General features: G+C 47.0%; 2 protein-coding genes across 2 annotated transcripts in view; one reads left to right on the forward strand and one right to left on the reverse strand.

Annotated features, from left to right (window-relative positions):
• The first annotated feature begins 1,378 nt into the window (after positions 1-1,378).
• On the forward strand, positions 1,379-2,804 carry DRD5 (dopamine receptor D5). The gene is given in 2 exon segments (XM_032631966.1): positions 1,379-2,638; positions 2,640-2,804. Coding segments are annotated over 2 exon segments (1,425 nt in total).
• A 20,478-nt stretch (positions 2,805-23,282) lies between these two features.
• The window catches only part of SLC2A9 (solute carrier family 2 member 9), a 176,017-nt gene continuing 174,331 nt past the window's right edge, over positions 23,283-24,968 (reverse strand). Inside the window, 2 exon segments of the mRNA XM_032631748.1 lie at positions 23,283-23,829; positions 23,831-23,994. Of these exon segments, the coding sequence (XP_032487639.1) occupies positions 23,742-23,829; positions 23,831-23,994 (252 nt within the window). The 3' untranslated portion in view covers positions 23,283-23,741.

Raw genomic sequence — 24,968 nt, forward strand, 5'->3', positions numbered from 1 at the left:
TTCTAGACCCCAACACAGGGTGGGTGTATAGGTCAGCGGGTCTCAGATAAGCCTGAGCAGCGTGCCGCCGCCTCCTCCATTTCTCGCCAGCTGCCTTCCACTGAGCTTAACACGGCATGAGAGACCCGGGGACTCACAAGCGCAGCTGTCAGCTGGGAGGGAGGTAAGATCCAGGAACACTGCCCTCCCTCTCCAGTGTCTCCCCACCGTTCTTTTTTAAGAATTTGGGCTTTGGGCCACCTATTCAAGCCTCAGATTCCTCATCTGTTAAGCATGAGATAGGAATCCATCCCTGTAAGGAGAAAGACTGAATGCACCCTGCAGGGAGAAGGCACCTGGCTGGGGCTCTTCCTCACCTGCTGGGTTCATCCAAAATTATTCCCCAAAGGAAAAGCCGTGTAAGGATTGGGGGTGGGGAATAGGCTTTCCCAAGAGGTCAGGTCAAGTCCCAATCTTAGGATGGATGTTCCGGGGGAGGCTGGGAGAAGATGTTCCCAGGAGACACCACCTCCTGGCTTCACTGAACCCTTACACCACCCGATGGAGAAGGAAGGAATCGTTTACCCCATTTTGTGGACGAGGAAACCAAGGCCCAAGGAAGTTAAGGAGGACTCTTAAGGTCACACAGCCAGTCCGGAGTGGGACTTAGGTCTATGAGAAATCCAAGGCCATCCTCTTGACCCTACAAACGCCCTTTCCCAGTCTAGAAGCCAGTGATTCTTCCCATTCCTACTCCACCCCCCTGTTCCCCAAAAGTGCCCAGGGCACCAGGGCTGGGCCAGGCACCTCTTCGGCTTCCCGGGGCGCTGGTCTGGGTCTTCAGAGGGCCGGGGTCTGGTACTAGAGCGCCTCTCAAACCTGCGGGTTTGCCCCCAAACTCCGGCGGACGCAGCTTGAAGAGTGAGGGCGCCAAGGCATAGGTGGGGCGGGTACGCAGGAGATTGGGGAGTGCGGTGGCGGGGGGCGGGTGCGGGAGCGCGGGCCCCGGGAGCAGCGAGGAACGGAGGAGGCCGCGCAGCAGCGCTAGCCCGGCGCCGGCCGCTCCCGGCCCCCTCCCCCTCGGTGGTGGCTCGCTCTTCGCTTATCCGGCTCCGAACCAGACGCAGCCGCCGTCGCCGGCTGGCGCACTGCCGGCTCCCGGGAACAGCCCCTCGGGCACCGGCCGCTTCCCGGCACCGGAGGGGCGCAACGCGGCCACAGACCCGGTGGCGGTCGAGGAGGCAAGAGGGGTGCCGGCGCGCCCCGGGGCCCCGGCGCAGCGCACGGTGAGCGCCCCCCGAAGCTCGGGGATCCCTTAGCCGCGGGTCCCGGGGTACCCCGGTGAACGCAGGGCAGAAGTTGGGACCGCGCGCAGCCAGCCTGTGCCGCCGAACCCGATATGCTGCCGCCGGGGCGAAACGGCACCGCCTACCGGGCGCGGTCCCGGCAGCAGCAGCTGGCGCAGGGGGGCGCCGTGGGGGCCTCGGAGGGGGCAACGCTGCTGGGGCCAGCGCAAGTGGTCACGGCCGGCCTCCTGACCCTGCTCATCGTCTGGACCCTGCTGGGCAATGTGCTGGTGTGCGCGTCCATCGTGCGCAGTCGCCACCTGCGCGCCAGGATGACCTACGTCTTCATTGTGTCTCTGGCTGTGTCTGACCTCTTCGTGGCGCTGCTGGTCATGCCCTGGAAGGCGGTCGCCGAGGTGGCCGGTTACTGGCCTTTTGGGGCCTTCTGCGACATCTGGGTGGCCTTCGACATCACGTGCTCCACCGCCTCCATCCTGAACCTGTGCATCATCAGCGTGGACCGCTACTGGGCCACCTCCAGGCCCTTCTGCTACGAGTGCAAGATGACGCAGCGTGTGGCCTTGGTCATGGTCGGCCTGGCGTGGACCTTGTCCATCCTCATCTCCTTCATCCCAGTCCAGCTCCACTGGCACAGGGACAAGATGGACTCCTGGGGTGGGGTGGACCCACCATCTAACCTGGTCAACGGGACGCCCTGGGAGGAAGCCGGGGAGCCAGACTTGAGGGCGGAAAACTGTGACTCCAGCCTGAACCGAACTTACGCAGTCTCCTCCTCACTCATCAGCTTCTACATCCCGGTGGCCATCATGATCGTGACCTACACGCGCATCTACCGCATCGCCCAGGTGCAAATCCGCAGGATTACCTCCCTGGAGAGGGCCGCGGAGCACGCGCAGAGCTGCCGGAGCCGTGAGGCCTGTGCGCCCGACACCGGCCTGCGGGCATCCATCAAGAAGGAGACCAAGGTCCTCAAGACCCTATCCGTGATCATGGGGGTCTTCGTGTGCTGCTGGCTGCCCTTCTTCATCCTTAACTGCATGGTCCCTTTCTGCAGCGGACACCCCGAGGGCTTCCCCTGCGTCAGCGAGACCACCTTTGAAGTCTTCATCTGGTTTGGCTGGGCCAACTCCTCCCTCAACCCCATCATCTACGCCTTCAATGCTGACTTCCGGAAGGTGTTTGCCCAGCTGCTGGGGTGCAGCCACCTCTGCTCCCGCACTCAGGTGGAGACAGTGAACATCAGTAATGAGCTCATCTCCTGCAACCAGGACACCGCCTTCCACAAGGAGATCGCAGCTGCCTACATCCATATGATCCCCAACGCGGTGACCCGGGGTGACGCGGAGCTGGACAAAGGAGGAAGAGGAGAGCCCTTTCAGTCGCACGTCCCAGATCTCTCAGACGTCCCCAGATGGTGACTCTGCTGCCCAGCCTGTCTGGCTGCTGGACTGTGAGGGGGAGATTTCATTAGGCAAAATAACGCCTTTCACCCCAAATGGATTCCATTTAACTGCCTAAGAACCGCTCTTTGTGGATCTATATAACCGCGTAGACATTAGCCAGAATGCAGAATACACACTGGACACACACATACATCTCCACTGCTGCTCAGTTTATCATGCCTTCTGTGTCGGTGTAGTAGTCCATGTGCTTAGAAACCTCACCAGACTGATTTGTTGAGGAAAGGTTCGGGAGAAGCAGTTGGAAAAAACTCAGTCAGATATACCCTAGCCTAGCAGAGATGGCGATTGATTCTAAAAAAAAAAAAAAAAAAAGTAGTATTTTTCTTTAAAAAATATACTCTCCCCTCCCCCCACCCCCTTTTTTTCTTTTTCTTTTTTTTTGCGGTACGCGGGCCTCTCACTGTTGTGGCCTCTCCCGTTGTGGAGCACAGGCTCCGGATGCGCAGGCTCAGCGGCCATGGCTCACGGGCCCAGCCGCTCCGCGGCATGTGGGATCTTCCCGGACCGGGGCACGAACCCGTGTCCCCTGCATCGGCAGGCGGACTCTCAACCACTGCGCCACCAGGGAAGCCCTCCCCTCCCCCTTTTAAATGAATAGATTGTTCAGTGACTTATTTGTGTTTGGGCTGATTTTTAAGCAGTAAGGTTCGATGTGTGTGTAGCGCTGATGGAAGTGTGTGTGGCTTTCCTGTATCTTGCTTCCTGTGGCCTGTGTTTCTGCAGTTTCTCCTTGCTGTGTGTCTTTGCTACAGCTGAGGCATTCTTCCTGATTTGTTCTGGTATCGAATAGACACAAATTATGTATTCTATGGGGTGATTATCGTTGCTTTGCCAGATTGGTTTTCAGGATGGCTCCTAGAGAAGCCATGAGAGCATCCTTAAAAGCAGGAAAGATTTTGGCTGGGTCTGGAAGCACCCATTTATCTTCTTTACAGTCAGTTTGGCCTTAAAGGTATACACAGGGGCAAGAGAACTTGAAGAGTTTCTGATATCTCAGAATTTAAAAAACTAGATACACACATCTTGAGTCTGTGCTGAAAGCTGGCTTCATGCCACAACACCAAATATGGACTTCTCAAGCCTGGAATTCCATTTTTTTTTTTCTCATTTGGAATCTTCTTTTTCTAATTACATGACATAAAACAATTCTCCTGGTTCCTAGACAGATGCTTTCAGTTCATTGAAAAGATCATATAAAATAATCACCTGGTCCTTCTCGACCTCAAATCTATAATGTTTTAAAGTTACATGGCTTTTGATCTACCGTGTTTTCTGAAGGGCTTTGAAATGTGTGAGTTGATATGCTTTCAAAAAACAAAGCCAATTTTTAAATAGGCATTTTCATTTGTAGACAATAGGAAGTGAGGGAATGCATTTTAACTAAAATGTAGGAGCCAAAATAAGCTCAAAATGGATTAAAGACCTAAATGTAAGGCCAGAAACTATCAAACTCTTAGAGGAAAACATATGCAGAACACTCTATGACATAAATCACAGCAAGATCCTTTCTGACCCACCTCCTAGAGTAATGGAAATAAAAACAAAAATAAACAAATGGGACCTAATGAAACTTCAAAGCTTTTGCACAGCAAAGGAAACCATAATCAAGACCAAAAGACAACCCTCAGAATGGGAGAAAACATTTGCAAATGAAGCAACTGACAAAGGATTAATCTCCAAAATTTACAAGCAGCTCATGCAGCTCAATAACAAAAAAACAAACAACCCCATCCAAAAATGGGCAGAAGACCTAAACAGACATTTCTCCAAAGAAGATATACAGAATGCCAACAAACACATGAAAGAATGCTCAACATCATTAATCATTAGAGAAATGCAAATCAAAACTACAATGAGATATCATCTCACACCAGTCAGAATGGCCATCATCAAAAAATCTAGAAACAATAAATGCTGGAGAGGGTGTGGAGAAAAGGGAACACTCTTGCACTGCTGGTGGGAATGTGAATTGGTACAGCCACTATGGAGAACAGTATGGAGGTTCCTTAAAAAACTACAAATAGAATTACCATATGACCCAGCAATCCCACTACTGGGCATATACCCTGAGAAAACCAAAATTCAAAAAGAGTCATGTACCAAAATGTTCATTGCAGCTCTATTTACAATAGCCCGGAGATGGAAAGAACCTAAGCGCCCATCATCGGACGAATGGATAAAGAAGATGTGGCACATATACACAATGGAATATTACTCAGCCTTAAAAAGAAATGAAATTGAGTTATTTGTAATGAGATGGATAGACCTAGAGTCTGTCATACAGAGTGAAGTAAGTCAGAAAGAAAAAGACAAATACCGTATGCTAACACATATATATGGAATTTAAGGGAAAAAAATGTCATGAAGAACCTAGGGGTAAGACAGGAATAAAGACGCAGACCTACTGGAGAACGGACTTGAGGATATGGGGAGGGGGAAGGGTGAGTTTTGACAGGGCGAGAGAGAGTCATGGACATATACACACTAACAAACGTAGTAAGGTAGATAGCTGGGGGGAAGCAGCCGCAAGGCACAGGGATATTAGCTCGGGGCTTTGGGACAGCCTGGAGGGGTGGGATGGGGAGAGTGGGAGGGAGGGAGACGCAAGAGGGAAGACATATGGGAACATATATATATGTATAGCTGATTCACTTTGTTATAAAGCAGAAACTAACACACCATTGTAAAGCAATTATACCCCAATAAAGATGGTTAAAAAAAAAAAAATGTAGGAGCCAGAGATGATATTTGAATGAACTTGAAATTGGAAAATCGACGAAAGAGCCCAATGAATTCCAGTCTTTTTGTTTTTCTTCTGTGCAGTTGGCGCAGCAAAGGGGAGCGTTTAGTTCCAGAGCCACTCCAGACCAGAGCATGTTATTACCAATAGATCTAAATGTGAGCGTTGTTAATGGAAGCAAATGAAATGTGAATATGGAATTTTGTACAGGTCCCTGCTTTGAAGCAGGCTTCTCAAGGATGGGTCAATCAGTTTTGGTCTCTTTAGGGAGAATTTTATTGTCAGTCTCCTGAACAACCAGGTCTTACTCACTGCAAAATGCGCAGTGCCTGACACATAATGCTTAATAAACAGCTGCTGAATGAATGCTGACTTTCCGGTATGGTGAGATTGAAAGCGAATCCTATTGCATACATCAGTTTTCATATATGATTTAGTCAGATTGATATGGGAATCTGAGGTCTAGTGTTCCATTTTTACCTCTTGTGAGCTGATTGCTAAGTGGACCATTAGGGAAACATCAGGGGCAGTGAAAAGCGCCCTGCTCTGAGATTCAGGAGATAGCTGTGTGACCTCGAATGAGTCAACTCACCTCTCTGGGTCTCAGTTTCTGTCTGCCTCTGCAAATTGAAAGACTTATACTAGAACACAGTTTTCCAAATCGTGTTTCACGATGCAAATATTAGTGGATAGGGTCTAGGGCGAAATAAATTCAGCAAACCGAGGTACAATATCTGTTTTCTACAGGGCTTCTTAGAACTTTTCCTGTGCATCGTGACTCCCCAAGCAGGAGAGAATTCTGCATTGTTCTCCAATGTCTTCGACCTTGTGAATACCTGTTTGGTACAATTCCTTATTACTCTCTCTTTGGAGATCACAGTTTCAGGGAACATAGTTTCAGAAACTCTAATTGATCTCTAAAATGCAACTCTTCTATTCTAAAAGACAGTTTGTTACAAGAATAGTGTTTTGGTGGCAAACGTTGTTCTCGGCCCCAGTTCAGATAATTTCTGTGTCAGGAAACATGGGTTATGTGAGGATTTGGGGAATGCCTTCTGCACAATATCACTCATCATTCATTACAATTATTTATACCTACTACGTGCTAGGCACTCTTCTAGGAATATAGTTGCCAATTAATTACTCTGAGGTCTGGGAACTTATATTTCAGTGGGAGAGAGACAGCAAGCGGACACTATGATACTGTGCTGTACCGCAGTGTATTATGCTATCCAGACTCTGAAATGTCATGTCAGGCAGTGATACTGATGTGACGCAAAATAAAACAGAGGGAGTGGAGTGATGTGGCTGCCATTTGATTTAGGGAAGTCAAGCAAGAGGCACGAAGAAGAGAGACACAGATGGAGAAGGAAGGCTCAGGGTGACACCAGCGTCCAGGGGGAGGAGTGCTCTGGGCAGAGGGAGTGGCCAGTGCAGAGGCCACACACGGGAGTGTGTGGGGCGCGCTGGGAGAGAGAAGGGTGGCCGGTGTGGGTGCAGGGCTGTGGAGGGTTAATGCTAACAGAAAAGGCAGGCGCTGTAGAGACTCATTCTGTGCCCGGGCTGCGCATGTACGGATTCATTTAATCCTTGCAACCCTGCAAGGCAGGCACTTTTGTTACCCCCATTTTACAGATGGGGGAGTGAAGGCTAAGTAACTAGCCCTGGGTCACATAGCTCGTGAGTGGCCAAGCTGGACTTGAACCGGAGAGCCTGCCCATTGCGTCTTCCTTATCTGCCCTGAGGTGGTGAGAGGGACTGCTGGGGCATGGCACTCAGCAAACACACTGATGCCTCTATCAGAATACTCCTCGCTCATCTGTTCATTAGCTGGTTAACTGATGCATTCCTATACGCTTGTGTAAGCTGATGTTCATTGTGTCCCTGCCCTGGTGCTCCTTTGTGTTTGGAGGGGAGGCAGCAGTGAAAAAAGGAGCCCATATTTTGGCCAGGTACTTTCCTAATCCCTCTTTGATCCTCACATTAACCACACGTACTACTATTTTTCCATTTTACGGATGCAAACACTGAGGCACAGAGAGGTTAAGCTGGTTTTCCAAGGTTAGCTGACTAGTAAGTGGTGGAACCAGGGTTTTTACCTAGGCCTGTGGTTCTCAATGGAGACAATTTTCTCTCCCAGGGGACATTTGGCCGTGTCTGGAGACATTTTTTGGTTGCCACAATTGAGTGTGAGGTGCTCCCGCTGAGGCAGGAGATAGATGCGCCCCAGGCTGAGCAGCTGGAGTCGGTCCCCTGTGGACAGATACTCCAAGATGAAGATAATAGCTGGAGCGAGAGGTGCTGAGCCCTGCCCAGATAAGAGGTAAAGAGACCACGGATTTCTCATTCTTGAGGTCAAGGAGACCCTCAAGGCTACACATGCACAGAAAGGCTCCTCGGGGGGCCAAAATGTGTGGGCGTCATCCCATAGTAGGTGATGTCAACTTAGCCATAGGCCTCTTCGCTAGAATCCATCTTGGCTAAGAGACGCGCGTGCACATGGGGAGGACCCTGAGTTATACCACATACGGACTCAGAGCCAGGCAAAGCAAGATGACCGGGCCGAGGAAACCTGGAAGAAATGCCCCATAGAAGTGATTCAGACTACCACAAGGGCGAGACACTGAGCATGTGTGTCTACTCACACGTATCCTTTTTCCTCCTAATAAACACTTTACTTGTTTCACTGCTTTCTGTCTCTTTGTGGAAATTCATTTCTACAGAGCCGACAGGCCAGAGCCTTGTCACTGGCCACTGGTCTAATGGCTGGGATTCAGCGCTCTCGCCGCCGCAGCCTGACTTCAATTTCTGGCCGGGAACTGGAATCATGTTTCCAGCCACTGCAGGCTGAGGCCACCTGAGATCACTGCCATCTAAGGGCTGAGGCCAAGGATGCTGCTAAACTTCCTACGGTGCGCAGGGCAGCCTCCCACCACAAAGAATTATTTGGCCCTGAGGGGCCCTAACTCCACATCCCAGCGGCCTGTCGCAAAGCCACACTACCTAGGCTTTGAAGCGCCACAGCCTTGAGTTCAGCTTTTAGCTTCCCCTTTCTCAATTGTCTGAATTTGAGCACCTCTCCTAGCTTCAGTTTCTTTGCCTGAGAAATGGGTAACTTAACCCCAACGTTCTGGGTGAGGATTAAATGAGTTCGTGTAACACTGAGATTATTTTCATGTCGTTCTTTTTCCTTTCCTTTTCTCCCTTTTTTTTTTTTTTGCGGTACGCGGGCCTCTCACTGTTGTGGCCTCTCCCGTTGCGGAGCACAGGCTCCAGACGCGCAGGCTCAGCGGCCATGGCTCACGGGCCCAGCTGCTCCGCGGCATGTGGAATCTTCCCGGACCAGGGCACGAACCCGTGTCCCCTGCATCAGCAGGCAGACTCTCAACCACTGCGCCACCAGGGAAGCCCCCTTTTCTCCTTTTTAAAAGAACTCTGTGGTTTGATAAATTTTAAGAAGACTTTGAGGTTCCTAGCTTAGGTAGAACTACATCGTCCTGAAAGCCAACAGCGACGAGAGCTGAGACTCCTCTGGTCTTGTTCCCACAAGGCTTGGTCTCCTTCTCAGCCTAGACCAGTGTTGGGCACGAAGTAGGTGTTCAATAAATGTCGATGTCTCTCCCGACCTCGGTCTCCTACACACACACATACACACGCACACGCACACGCACACACACACACTCACACACACATGCCAGGCTCAGGTGATGCCACTGAGTAACTAGGTGTTTACACAGCGAGTCCAGGGGTGGTGTTTTCTGTCGGGGGTGGTGGCGGTCCTCACACTTAGGGCTGATCAAGGGCCTGCAGGGCTGAAAGCCCCACAAGAAGTGTTTTCATCATGCAACACACTTGAATGCTCTTTGTAACTAGCAAAGTGCCTTCAGAGGTTTACCTAGACAATAGCCCCCGTGAGGTCCTTCCAGCCTGCCCATTAAAGAGATGAGGCAGCTGAACTGGGGAGGGGTCCAGAGACTCACCCACGATCACCCAGCCAGAGGGACCCACGCTGAATTTGAAGGTGGCCTTAATCCCTGCGCTCTCTCCACCCACTGCACGGAAGAGGCATGTGACAACAGGCGAGCAGTGAGCACCTCCTTAAACTTTGCATCTCACTTTCCTTACCCTATTCCTGTCTCTGGGTAATGGCAGGAACGCTCCGTCCCCCACTTTGGGGAAGTTTCATGGCCTGGTTGGTGAGACAGGACATGGCAACCTATGGAACAGCAGGGGCACCTCGGGCATTGCCCTCTCTAGGGGGTCTCCCACATGGTCTGTCTAGCATGACAAACAATGCCAAAACTTGGCAGTTTGAAGCAATGATCATTTATTTCTGGTGATTCTGTGAATTGGTTGGGTGGTTCTTCTGCTATTTTTTCTGGGACTCACTCATACAGCCACATTCAGCTGGAGGGTCACCGGATCTGGGCTTCGCTGGAACAGTGGATACAGCTGGGCCTCTCCCTTTATATGGCCTTTCATCCTCAAGGAGGCTAGACTGGGCTTCCACACATCATGGTATTAGCACTCTAAGAGGGAGAGAGCTGGAGCAAAAGTGCTCATCAAGCTTCTGCTCATATCACATTTCTGATGTCTCAGTGGCCAAAGAAAGTTGCACGGCCAAGTCCAGACTCAAAGCAGTAGGGGATTACACAAGGGGATTACATAATCATGCACACCAGGAAGCATGATTCATCGGAGCTGTTAATGCTACAATCTACCACAGATCAGTATGTGTCAGGCAGTCAGAGCAGAAGGGATGAATACATGTATGGTCCACACAGGGAGGGATGCACGTCAGAGTCATGGTCCCAGCCATGTCTCCTGGAGACAAGGGGCTGGGGCCAAATTTCTGAGATCCTGTAGTGCAGTGACAGGAGAACTAAACTTGGCTGGGCTTGGAGCTGGAAGAACAGGGTTTGGATGAAATGAAATGAATCCATTAAAATTTACTTCACAAGTTACCACCAGCATCATAAGCAATAATGCGAAAGCGTTTTGCAAACTTGTAAAGAAGAGAAATGAGTATTCTTAGGCAGAAAACCCAGGTCAGCACCACAGACAGCTCCAAAACTACAGAGAAGCGGCAGTAACTACACGACATGAATATAAATCCATGCTCCCTTAACCCGGAGGCACCTGTGCCCTAGAGAAACACCCTGCTGAGTGTCTAAATGATTAGATTTGCTTCGTGTATTCTCATTTGCCTTGGGCTATTTCCTGTCATGACCCGTATGAATTGAGTTTAGGTTTAGTCATGAGGAAGAGAAACCCCAAATAAGAGTAGCTTAAACAAGAAAGAAGTTTTGACTCTCACCAGCAAAGGTTATTGCTAGACAGTTCAGGGCTGTCATAGCAGCTCTGCTCCATGAAGTCCAGACCTGGGATTCTTACTGCTCACTGCCCTTTATCCTTCGGGTGTGACCTTCAACATCATGGTCTAGGTGGGTGACCGGTGCTCCTGTCACTACATTTACACTCTTTCATTTGCTCCTCCCTCCAATAAACACAACTTTTCTGGGGCCTACTATGTAACAGAAATAGACAGAAGGGTTACATGTGCTACATTAAAAATCAGGAATCTTGAAATTCTGAGAAGAGGAACAGAGAAGTTCTTCAAAACATCTGCGAGGGGCTTCCCTGGTGGCCCAGTGGTTGAGAGTCCGCCTGCCAATGCAGGGGACACGGGTTCGTGCCCCGGTCCGGGAGGATCCCACATGCCGCGGAGCGGCTGGGCCCGTGAGCCATGGCCGCTGAGCCTGCGCATCCGGAGCCTGTGCTCCGCAACGGGAGAGGCCGCAACAATGAGAGGCCTGCGTACCGCAAAAAACAAAAACAAAAACAAAAACAAAAAACATCTGCGAGGAGAAGTAGCCAAGACATGTAATCTAACTAATGGCCAGTCTGGGTTAGGGATGGTGTTTGAACCACGTAAAATAAGTCCAGTAATATTTACTTCAAGAAGAAAGGTGAATATAAATCCTTTGTCATATTTTCTCCTTAGATCCCAATGAATTGTCTTGTGCTCTGCTTACTCATATCTCACTGTGGAGACAGCTGCTCTGGGCTAACTGTATGAGTTTCCTATTGCTGCTGTAACAAATCACTGCAAACTTAGTGCCCTAGCACAACACATATTTATTGTCTTATAGTTCTGGAGGTCAGAAATGATAAAATCAGTATGTTGGCAAGGCTGAATTCCTTTTGGAGTCTGTAGGGGTGAATCACTTTTCTTTCCTTTTCTAGCATCTAGAGGTACCTGCATTCCTTGGCTCCGGAGTCCTTCCTCCATCTTCAAGGCCACCAGTGTAGCATCTTCAAATCTCTCTCCCCACCCCTCTCTTTCTATGTCTTTCTCTATCTCTCTTTCTCCACTCTCTGCTTCCACCATCACATCTCCTTCTCTGACTCTGACCCTCCTGCCTCCCTCTTATAAGGACCATTGTGATCACACTGGACTTGCCTAATTTCCCCATCTCAAGCTCTGTAACTTATTCACATCAGCAAAGTCTCTTTTGCCATGCAAGGTAACGTACTCACAGGTTCTGGGGATTAGTCCCTGGGTATCTTTGGGGGCTATTTTTCTGTCTACTACACTACCCATTCATTCATTTATTCGTTCAACCAATATTTATTGGGCACCTGCTATGTGCCAGATGCGATGCTATCTGGATACAGTGTAGAGTCGAACAGACATGGCCCCCTCTCTCTTGGAGCAGTTCTTCATTTTTCTAGATAAGCACGAGTTGATAATGCCCAGAGCAGGTGAACATATGCTGTAACATAAGAGGAATGTTTCATGTGTTTAAAACAGACACAGACACATTCACGCACTTACATAATCCCTTCAAGTACACGTACCCTTGTGACTATAAATGTTCAGGATGGAACACCCACCCTGTGACCTGTTTCTAAATGAGTGAACCTTCGTTATAAGGAAAACACCCCTAATGCTCTGTGCAAACACCTCTACCTCAGTCTCACTAGAAAATAAAAACTGGGGAGATATTTTTCCACTGAGTCCTGTGCTTCTTGATAATTCCAGCTTCCTAATCTCTCAAGGGCCCATAGGTGACTCTAGCCAGTGCTGGGAGAGCAGAGTCAATTCCCGCTGAGGGAACCCAAGCCCGGCCAATCACTGACTTTGTCTCACCTTCCTTGCTTGCTGGTGATTGGCTGGTGGATTGACCAATGAATTCCTGGCTAGGGATTTTTTTGCAGGGCAGCCTTCCGGGGCTGAATTACTTATAAAGTTTCCCAAACTGCCTGTCCATTTGGAGTTGAGAATTACAGATCCCCTTGCCACCTCATTGTCAGAGGCCCAGAACCTTGAGTTCCCTTTCCTGTCTTCACGCCAAAGATGGAAGCTGTATCTTGAATGACTCTAGCTGTACTGAGAAGTTATCCTCTGTAAGACTTTCATCTCCATCTGGCCCTGTGTATGGACCAGCCACTATCTTAAACAGGAACTTCTCTGCCCTTTATACTCACTCTTCCCCCAAGTGAGGAGACTGGTTTTCTTGGGGAAATGGAGAATCTGACATTCACTCATTCAACTTTTCATTTTCTTTTTTTAAATTAATTAATTATTTTTTTGCTGCATTGGGTCTTCGTTGCTGGCATGGGCTTTCTCTAGTTGCAGCAAGCAGGGGCTACTCTTTGTTGCCATGCACGGGCTTCTCATTGTGGTGGCTTTTCTTGTTGCGGAGCACAGGCTCTAGGCGTGTGGGCTTCAGTAGTTGTGGCACGCAGGCTCAGTAGTTGTGGCTCACGGGCTCTAGAGCACAGGCTTCAGTAGTTGTGGTGCAAGGGCTTAGTTGCTCTGCAGCATGTGGGATCTTCCAGGGCCAGGACTTGAACCTGTGTCCCCTGCATTGGCAGGCAGATTCTTAACCACTGCGCCAACAGGGAAGTCTGGTTCAACTTTTTTGATTGGATTAAATATATGGGTTTAAAGCTGTGAGGATTGCCAAAGGAAAATTGCACCAGATGGAGTTAAGCAGGCAAGGAAAACATTATTCAAGACTTTCGCAATAGCGGTTAAGACTATCGAATAGGGGAGAGAGATTGAGCTCAACTTGAATAAAATGGGGGCAGCTAGGGATTTATAGCCAATGGGCAGGGTGAGGGAGTCAGTGGATGGAAATTACTAAGATGGACTTGGTTAGGTAACAAGAGCAGGGAAAAGAGGAGCTTGATTGGATATGAAAGATGGGGGAAGAGGACCTTGATTAGATATCAAAGGTTGGGGTATTCTCATTAAACTGGCTTAGCAGGATTCTTGCTAAAACTGGGATCTGCAGGCCAAGGACAAGGTCTAGTCAAGAAGAGTGCTCAGAGGAGACTGACTAAAGTTTGGTCAAGGAGGGGATCTTTATCAGTGTCACTGTTTTCTCTGTATCAGGAATTGACTTGCCACACGACCTACACACTCTCCGTCCCTCCATGCATGAATGCCCTGGCCCCACGAGTAGGTGGGAGAGAGAATGTGTCAGTGTGTGTGGGGTGGGGGGTGGTGAGAAGTTTGGGCTTGGTGCACACGTTCAGCTCACGAGCTCAATATTAGGAAACATGCTTTAGATGTTTTCTTTGATCACCATTCTAGAGAGGCTGTTCCTGTTTATAGTTCCCACCAGTGATGTAGGCGAGTTCCAAATGCCCCACATACTTGCCATTACTTGGTATTGTTCATTCTTTCACTCTTTCCCCCCTCGTTGTTCAGATTGACTAATTTCTATTGATCTGTTTTTAAGTTCACTGATCTTTCCCCCTGTCATCTCCATTCTGCTACTAATGCTCTAAAGTTCATTTTACATTTCAGTTATTGTGTTTTTCAGTTCTATATTTTCAATTTTTAGAAATAGTTTTAATTTCTTTGCTGAGAACCATCTTTCCATTGATTTCAAGAGTGTTTTCCCTTATTTCACAGAGCAGGACTATAATAGTTACTTTAAAGGAGCCATAAAATTGGGGTCATTTTACCTAGAGGGATGGGATAGGGAGGGTAGGAGGGACACACAAGAGGGAGGGGATATGGGGATATATGTATGCATATAGCTGATTCACTTTGTTATACAGCAGAAACGAACACACCATTGTAAAGCAATTATACTCCAATAAAGATGTAAAACAAAAAAAATCGGAGTCATTTGGGATTGGCATCTGTTGATTGTTATTTCCCTTGAGTGTTGCTGAGGTTTTCCTAGCTCTTCATAGGTCAAGTAATTTTAAATTATATCTTGGGCATTTTGAATATTATACCATGAAGCTCTGTGTCCTATTAAAGCTTTCTGGACAATTTTTTTTTTTTTTTTTTTATGCGTTACGCGGGCCTCTCACTGTTGTGGCCTCTCCCGTTGCGGAGGACAGGCTCCGGACGCGCAGGCTCAGCGGCCATGGCCCACGGGCCCAGCCGCTCCGCGGCACGCGGGATCCTCCCAGACCGGGGCACGAACCCGTGTCCCCTGCATCGGCAGGCGGACTCTCAACCACTGCGCCACCAGGGAAGCCCTGGACAATTTTTTAAAAGCAGGCAATCAACCTAGTTATGTTCAGACTGCAAGTCCTGACCCACATTCTGTGGACAGTATTTCCGTTTTCAGTTTAACTTTCAAAGTTTTTGCAGTGCTATCTGGGTCTGCCCTGTGTGTGTACCGCCCAGGGGCTGGTCTGGGCCCACGTGGTGGTCTAACTTGTAGTTCACTTCTCAAAGTTTTTTCTACATTGCTTCTGGTCAGTTCCCTGATGTGGTGCTCAGGGGTGAGCCCAGGACTTCATACATAGATTCAGAGCAGCCCTTTCTTCAGCTGGCTCCTCAATGTGATTTCCCCAATAATCTCCAGTTTCCAGTTGTCACTTCTGGTATTTTGGCTAGAAATGCAAGGATATAGCCTCCCCATTGTGTTAAGCGTCACAAATGGGTTTGCACCTGGGGCAAAACATTGATAGAAAAGAAAAATAAAGAAAACATAACTGGCATTCCCCCACAATCTTCAGACCACAGAGGCCCATTTTGCCTGTTCCTGTTATCAGAGAGAAGATTACTTTTCTTAGATTTTTGGTGTCTATGTGGCTACCAGTGCTGCCACAATCCTAGGAGTTCAGCTTCATGGCTGATGTCTCAGGGCCAAAAAAAAAAAAAAAGGGAGAGATTTTTACACTTTTAAAGGTGACTTTTTCACACCTACTGTATTCTTTTCCCCACGTGGCCAGTTACCACTTCTGTCCATCTGGTCAGATAGGGAGGATTTCTCTTAGAGCTTTTTCTGCCAGTGCTTATTGGGCAGTTCTGGGAATTGTCTGTTCAGGAGTATAAGCCAAGAGATGTGGGAGGAAAAAATGCAAAATTCTCACTGCCAAACTGGTTGTTCTTCAAGTTTTGATTTCCCTTGTCAATTTGCCTGCTATAATTTATTTTGAGAGTTCTTGTATACTTGTATTACATATTATATCCAGGGCTTTTAGTTATAATCAGTGAAAGGGGTGGAATGTGCTTATTTCATCTTAACCAGAGCCAGAAGCTGGATGAGTTACTTTTCTTTCAGTGAACTTGAAAAGAAAAAATGTCAACCTCCATGGCTTGGAGAAGAGAGAATAGATAAAATAGTAAGACCAGGACCTAATCTCTAAGACCTCAGCAAGAATTAGGACAGGAGGTCTGTTAATTTGAGGAGATTCCTTTAGGGTCCATGAATGGATACAGGGTGCTGTAAATGGTAGTACCTTTCAGCAAAGCACTAGAGCCTGTGTCCCCAGGCTCATGGAAATGCTCATCTCTCTGACTCACCATTCCCCATTATCTTTCAGTATCTAAAAAACAACTCTGCACATGAAGAGTTCACTGCAGTGGATAGTAGAATACGAGCAAAAGGCCTGAAAATTGAGATGATGCGTTTGACTTAATATAAAATGGAAAAAACAGAAGATAGATAAGAGTTGTGCGTTGTGCTTTATATATTCTGTGATTATAATGGGATAAATAATAGACCAGAAAAGGACAGAGACGTATAAAAATTAAAATGACAGTGTTGGGGAGAAAGAAACATATGAGATTTTGGGTGTCTTATTGTTTTCTTTTTCAAAAAATTTCTTAATGTCGTTCTACTAACTTTTCAACTGTAGAATGTAAAAATGGTCTGTCTGGTCCTGACAGACCATGGTCCTGGTCTGTTGCCTGATAGTCTTCTTTCTCATTCCACTTCTATCATTGTTTTGGGAAGACTTTCTGATTCTCATCTCTCACTCCAACCCCAGATAAGGTGGTCCTGTTGCATGTTCCAATATCACTGCGTCCCTCCTCCCCCAAGTGCTGATGACACCTTCCTGTTAACACTTCTGTGATTTTCCATCTCCTGTGGAGACATGAGCTAATGCAGGCAAAGGCAGTGTGTTTTCTTGCTCACTGATGTATCCTCAGTGCCTGGTATATGGCAGGTACGTAATAAACACGGAGTGACTAAATACTCAAGTCTAAAAATGAAAGAGAACACCCAAAAGCTAATATTCCTTTTTAAGCCAAATTTGGCTTTTTTTGGGTTTCAGCCACTTTTTGTACCCACATATCATTTTCTCTCCATATTGACAAACACTGTCCAAAATTTAGAGCACTGGTTGTCCATGCATGATCTGGCAATGGAGATATGTCAAATATTTCCATTGGATTCTCCTCATCAACCACTTACAACAAGCAAAGAGTGGGGTGACTGTATATGATTCTTTTGAACATTTTTTGAAAACGATTATAATGAGGTAGGCTGGCATGAAAGAAAAGGATGAGTTTAGGGATTTGAATTCCCAGCTCAAGCACTATATAAATGACCTAAAAGCTTCTATGTGTGCCCTGAAGGAGACCCTTATCTCCTGTAGCTGCAGGACTGAGATTGCTGAAAACCAAACACAAAATCTCATCCTGTGGCCAGCTGGATTATAATGCACGTTGAACTTCCAGCCTCACAGGGTGTCTACCGCTAAAGTGAGGGCATTGAGTGTGAGCCTGTAAGTTGGGATGAGGACAGGTGGGAAGATCTTGATGAAGCTAGGGACATCAAGCCCCTAAATTCTGATGAGTCCTCTGTGCCAGTGGAAGAGGTCACCCTATCCCCAGCAGAAGTGACCTTCCCACCTCCAGTAGAAGCAGCCTCCCCATCCCCAATGGGTAGTGTCTTCTGCACCCACAGTGGTATTGGCCTTTGCATTTCTGTCCAAGGGGGTTAACCTTGCATTGCCTGGGAAACTGTAACGGCCTCTCACCACCCCTCTTTCTTCTAGACTCAAGTCCCAGCAGGCCCCTAAAGGTGAGGTACAAGTGTGGCCCATGGAGGTGTGCCACACTCCTAAAGAACAGCTTGAGTTTTCTAATTCAACAGACATAAATATGGGGACCATGTGTCGGAATGGATGTCAAAGGTGTGGGATAATGGTAGGAGGACCATAAAGTTGGATAGGCTGAACTTACTGATATGGACCCAGCAGAGATCTGCAATTAATGTTGTAGCTCAGGGAGTTAGAAAGAGCTCCAACGGTTAGTTTGGTTGGTTGGCTGAAATACGGATACGAAAAAGGTGGCCCATGGTGGGCAAATTAGAAATGCTGGACCTTCCTTTGTTCAATGTAGGGATTCAAGATTTTAGGGAGATTGGCAAGTTAGAGTGGATTTGTCATTTAAGACCTCTTCACCCATACTGGGAGGGTCCAGAAAACACACAGTTGACCAATACTTTGAAAAATATAGTATTCTTGAAGAGCTCAATGATTATTCTCTATAGACAAGACCTTACAATGGGAACTGCCGTCAATGAATTGGAAACCTAAATGCAATGGGAGTAATTGGATCCCAGGGTGACCATGGCCAAGTGCTGGTACTTAGTTGCCAAAGTCAAGGTGGGCTGGGTTACCATAATTGGCAGTAGAACCGAAGCCGCAGTCAGAATAGCCTGACTAGCAGAGACCTTATGGCATTGGCTAGTTGACCATGGTGTTCCTGGAAGTGAAATAGATAGAAAGCCTAGTAAATTCTTACTTGATCTGTGTTAACAGAAAAGTTCTAGACCAAGTGAACAGAAGTCTAAAAACAGAGACACAGCCTCTCATTCTATTCTCAGAATTCCTTGAATGAAGGGGAGGCTGGTTTGCCTTGAAGAAAGATCCCGGTACAATACCAAAAACTTATCCTGTTCATCTTTCTCCCAGCCTATCCTTAAGTGACCTACAAGTTTACCAAGGTAATTGTAAATTAGGAAAGAGAATAATCAGCCTTTGGGGACTACCGGATGGGCTCTGCCCTGATACTAAGTCGAGGAGACCCAATACATCACTGTGGTCCACCAGTCAGGGTAGGAGCTTATGGAGGCCAGGTGATCAATGGAGTTTTAGCTCTGGTCCCACAACTGGGTCCGGTGGGTCTCCTAACCCACCCTGCGATTATCTTCCTAGTTCTCAGCACAAAATTGGGATAGATATACATCAGCAGATCCCCACGTTGATTCCATGACCTGTGGAACGAAGACTATTATGGTGCAAAGAGGAAGCCATTAGAACTGCCTCTACCTGGGAAAACAGTTATCCAAAGGCGATACCAAACTCCTGGAGGGACTGCAGAGATTACGGTCCCCAAGAAGGACTTGAAAAATGCAGGGGTGGTGATTCCCACCACACCCCTATTCAACTTCCTTATTCTGTCTGTGCAGAAGACAGATGGATCTTGGAGAATAACAGTGGATTATTATAAGCTTAATCAGGTGGTGACTCCAATTGCAGCTGCTGTACTAGATGTGGGTTCATTGCTTGAGCGATGAGCACATCCACTGGTACCTGGTATGCAGCTCTTGATCTGGAAAATGCTTTTTTGTTGACACCTGTTAGTTAGGACCATCGGAAGCAGTTTGCTTTCAGCTGGCAAGGCCATCAGTACAACTTCATTATCCTTCCTCAGGGGTTTATCATTTCTCCAGCCCTTTGTCACAATTTAGTTCACAGGGACCTTGGTTGTCTTTTCCTTCCACAAGATATCACACCTGTCCATTACATGGATGACATGGTGCTTATTGGACCCAGTGAGCAAGAAGTAGCAAGGACTCTAGACTTATTGGTAAGACATTTGCATGCCAGGGGGTGGGAAATAAATCTGAGGAAAATTCAGGTGCCTTCTGCCTCAGTAAAACTTCTAGGAGTCCAGTGGTGTGGGGCATGTCAAATGTTGCTTCCAAAGTGAAGGATAAGTTGTTACATCTGGTTCCTCCTACAACCAAAAAAGAGGCACAATGCCTAGTGTGCCTCTTGGGATTTTGGAGACAACATATTCTACATTTGGGTGTATTACTCTGGCCCACCTACTGAAAAGCTGCTAGTTTTGAATGGGGCCCAAGGTAAGGCTCTGCACCAGCTCCAGGCTGCTGTGCTCCGTTACTTGGGCCACCAGATCCAATGATACTTGAAGTCTCAATGGCAGAGAAGGATGCTATTTGGAGTCTTCGGCAGCCCCTATAAGTGAATCCCAGCATAAGACCTTAGGACTTTGGTGTAGAACCTTGCCATCCTCTGTGGATAACTTCTCTCCTTTTGTGAAACAGCTCTTGGTCTGCTACTGGCCTTAGTAGAAACTGAACACTAGACCGTGGGCTACCAAGTTACAACTTGACCTGAGTTGTCACTCATGAACTGGGTGTTATCTGACCCACTAAGCCATAAGTTCTATTATCCAGTGGAAATGGTGTATATGCGATCAGGCCTGAGCAGGCCCTGAAGACACAAGTTACATGAAGAAGTAGCCCAGAGGCCCACAGTCCCCACTCTGACTGCGCTGCCTCCTCTCTCCCAGTCTGCACCAGGGGCCCCATGAGGAGTTCCCTACAGTCAGTTGACAGAGGAAGAGAAGAGTCTTCTCTTCCTGGTTTACAGACGGTTCTGCGGGATATGCAGGCAACACCCCCAAGTGGACAGCTGCAGCGCGACAACCCCTCTCTGGGACATCGCTGAAGGACAGTGGTGAAGTGAAACCCTACTGCTGGGCAGAATTTGGGCAGTGCACTTGGTTGTTCACTTTACTTGGAAAGAGAAATGGCCAGTCATGTTCTTATGTAGCAGTTCATGGGCTGTCGTCAATGGTCTAGCTGCGTGGCCAGGGATTTGGAAGGAATGTGATTGAAAGATCAGTGACAAGCAAATTTGGGGAAGAGGTATGTGGATAGACCTCTCTGAATGGACAAAAAGTGTGAAGATATTTGTATCCCATGTGAATGATCTTCAAAGGGTGATCTCATCAGAGGAAACCTTTAATAATCAAATTGATAGAATGACCCATTTGGTGGATTCCGGTCAGTCTCTTTCCCCAGCCACCCTTGTCATCTCCCAATGGGCTCATCAACAAAGAGGCCATGGTGGCAGGAGTCGAGGTACACACGGGCTCAGCCACGTGGACGTCCACTAACCAAGGCTGACCTGGCTACGGCCAAGGCTGAGTGCCCCACCAGTCAGCAGCAAAGACTAACACTGAGCCCCCAATATGGCACCATTCCCCTCGGTGATCAGCCAGCTACCTGGGGTAGGTTGATTACATTGTCCCACTTTCATCATGGAAGGGGCAGTGTTTTGTCCTTACTGGAATAGAAAATTACTCTAGACACAGATTTGTTCACTCTGCACACAGTGTTTCCTATACAGCCATGGAATTATGGAATCTTTATCCGCCATGATGATATCCATATAGAATTACTTCTGATCAAGGAACTCACTTCACAGCAAAAGAAGTACAGCAATGGGCTCACGCTCATGGACTTCACTGGTTCTACCATGTTCTTACCATCCTGAAGCAGCTGGCTCCATAGAATGCTGCAATGGACTTTTGGAGCTAGGTGGCAATACCTTGCAGAACTGGGGCAAAGTTCCCTATACGGCTGTGTATGCTCTGAATCAGTGTCCAGTATGGTGCTGTTTCTCCCATAGCACAGATTCATGGGTCCAGGAATCAAGGGGTGGAAATGGGACTGGTATCACTCACTATTACCACTAATGACCCCCTAGCAAATTGTTTGTTTCCCGTTCCTGCAGCCTTATGCTCTGCTGGCTTAGGAGTCTGAGTTCCAGGAGGAGGAATCCTTCCACCAGGATGTACAATAATGATTCCACTGAGACTGTCACCCAGTCACTTTGGGCTCCTCGTGCCTCTGAATCAACAAGCAAACAGTAAAAGGGACATACTGAGCTGTCTAGTGTGGTCGATCCAGACCACCAAGGGGAAATTGGATGACTGTTCCACAGTGGAGGTAAAGGAGAGCGTCTGGAAACAGGAGATCCCTTAGGGCATCATTAGTATTACCAAGCCCTGTGATTAAGGGTCATGAAAAACTATAACAACCCAATTGTCACTGGATTAATAATGGCCCAGATCCTTCAGGAAAGAAGGTTTGGGTCACCCTACCAGATAAAGAACCAGGATCAGCTGAGGTGTTTGCTGAAGGCCAAGGGAATACAAAAAGTGGAAGGAGGTAGTGATAATACCAACTATGACCATATGACCAGTTACAGAATGAAGATTGGAATTATCATGAGTATTTCCTCACTTTATGAACATGTTTATATTTCTCTCTATAGATCTAACAATATCTTCGTTTTCTTTCTTTTATTTCCTCACCACGTAACATAAGATGTATTGACTTTTTATCATAGTCCTTAAGTATTGTTAATTTTACCTCATAGCATTTCAGTTATGAAGAATCAAGGAGAAGAGCAAACATCGCTCAAGGACTTTACCTCCTCTTCTGGAGAAGGGGTTAGTGAACTTTTGGTTGAACATAGGATAGTTCTATCATGTTAGGCAGATTTATGACCTCATTATGGTCTTTGTTTGGAGTCTGAGTATGATTTAAAGAGATGCATATAGGTGCCAAGTTGACAAGCGGTGGACTTGTGATGTTTAATTTTGTGCGTCAACTTGACCAGATCATGGGGTGCCCAGATATTTGGTTAAACATTATTTCTGTGTGTGTCTGCAAGGGTAATTTGGATGGAATTAGTATTTGAATTGGTAGACTGAGTAAAGCAGATTGCCCTTCCCAATGTGGGTGGGAATCCAAACTACTGAGGGCCTGAATAGAGCTAAAAGGTGGAGAAAGGGAGGATTTGCTCCCAGCCTGATGGCTGAGCTAGGACACTGATCTCCAGCCCTTGGGCTGGAACTTACACCATCAGCACTTCTCTTCTCAGGCCTTCAGACCTGGAGTAGAACTCACACCACTGGTTACCCTGGTTCTCAGGCCTTTGGCTTTCTTCGGTCTCTAGCTTGCCTGTGGCAGACTGTGGGACTTCTCAACCTCTGTAATTGTGTGAACCAATTCCTCATAATAAATTACATATATACATATATATATATTTTCCTGTTCTTCTGAATAACCTTGACTAATACACTGTCTTTCAGGTAAATCTCTTCTAAGATTGGCAAACATAAAGCATGTGTGATACTCTCACTCTATACCTGTGGCAGACATCACTAATCAATCACAGTGTTCCTTTTCTCCAAGCTTAGGTTTAACTTCAGAATCATTCTTATCATTGCTTTTTTCAACTGAACAGTGTTAAATTTGCAGTCCCTGCCTCAGCTTCTGGGAAGTCACTTCTTATGTCTGCGTCTCTAGGTCTTCTACATATTGATCCCCTTTATGCCCTCTGTGAGCACATCTGATACTCAGAGGTAAAGATATTTCTGGAGCCCCACGGTACAGCCTGGGAGAGATGGGACCTGGAGGGTGGTGGGTTGGTATCAGCCTCTCCTGAGTCTGAGATCCACAAGGTACAGCTAAAGATTGGAAACAGGCATTTATTAGGAGGTATGAAAACCTTCATCCAGGATCAAAGTCAAGGGTCCTTGGATGCTTCAGGATCCAGGCTGAGGGTGGCTCAAGGCTATTTCTGGCAGAGCTGGGACTGGAAACTCAGTCTGGATTTCTAGTCCATCGAGTCCTCTGTCGGACTAGATTGTTATTCTTTGAGAAAGCATTCAAATGCTATTTCCCCAATTTCATTTTGAAACCATGGGGCAAGTCATGAAGAAGGCAGGCCATGGATGTCTACAGAAGAATGCTGGGTCCACTGAAACATAGGGTGATTCTTTCCAGCTGCCAGAAGAGTTTGGGGGATTCAGCTGTGAATCAACCCCAAATGGCTGCGATGTTAGGTTAGCAAAGGTTTATTTTTAAATACTTAGTAAGGTTGAACTTGCAGGGGGACTCTTCCGTTTCCAAAAATGGTGAGATCATCCATTCAGACAATCCTTTTTTTGACACAATTCTCCAGTGTGGAGGAGGAGTCCGGTTGAGGCCTTCCATTTATTTTATCATCAGTTACAGCTGTCAATTTTCTTCTCTGGTGGGTAGGCCTTGTTCCTTTTGGCAAATGCCTGGCTGATTTCTGCATGGGTTTTGTTTTTGGTCTCAGGCAGGACAAAATACAAATAGAGAGCACCTGCGAGGCAGATTGCGGCAAAGACCAGGAAACAGTAGGTGTCCAGACTTCTCTGTGGGAAGGCAGAGACAAAAAACATCAGAAAGACAATTGCTAAATTGGCTGTGAAACCATCTCTGGGCTGATTTTTTTTTAATAGTTTCCCATTCATGTATTAATGTTCCTGGATAAAACACTGCAGATGTGAGGCTGGCTCTATGGGTAAATGTGCCTTATAAATGTCTACATGAGATGTTCTCACATGAGACACAAATGAATCAGCTTCAAACCCTGGTAAAGATGAGGAAATGGCAGTCTTTATTTATTTATTTTGAAAACAAGGCATATAAAAATTACTCATCATGAAAGCAAAATGTGATACTTGCTGAATCTTATCCTAAGTTCATATTTACCATTAACCACATTCTTCCTCCCTCCAATATACACATGAGAAAAGTGCAATGTCAAAAGGGAAGTGAAATGCCCGTTCATAAAAAAATTCCAGAGCATAGGCTAGGCCAAGATAGCACCATTTTTTCTAATATGCAGAAGATTTAACTCACTGCTGCTCTGAGGCGTATGGCTTCTTACAAATAAGAGAGACTAGAAAAAAAGAGAAATGTTGAATGAAATCACTTTACGTATCCTGATTATAGCACTGGAATGACCCTGCCCACTGCACTAGACCTTGAGCTTCTCCGTGACTCAGTCACCTCTGTAGCTCCTGTTCCTATCCAGTGCCTGGCTCATAGTAGTTGATCAATAAATGTTTGTTAAATAAAAGGCTTTATAGGTTCCAGCTGTCAGGGCTGTGCTTTTTTCATTTAACAAACGTCTACTGATTCAATGATAAGGTGACACTGTCTTTGAATGATAGTTCAGAGCAAGCGATATCTTGATTTTAGTCAATTACATGCTATTTTTTGACTTGACAAACATTTAATTTTGGAATATGACATAGTGTTGAAGAACTTGATCTCTGGATCACATCCTAGATGCACTGTGTACTGAATCTGAGGCTCTTTGTGCCTCAGTTTCCACCGTTGT

Source organism: Phocoena sinus, chromosome 5, assembly GCF_008692025.1.
Source record: "Phocoena sinus isolate mPhoSin1 chromosome 5, mPhoSin1.pri, whole genome shotgun sequence".
Classification (NCBI taxonomy): Eukaryota; Metazoa; Chordata; class Mammalia; order Artiodactyla; family Phocoenidae; genus Phocoena; species Phocoena sinus.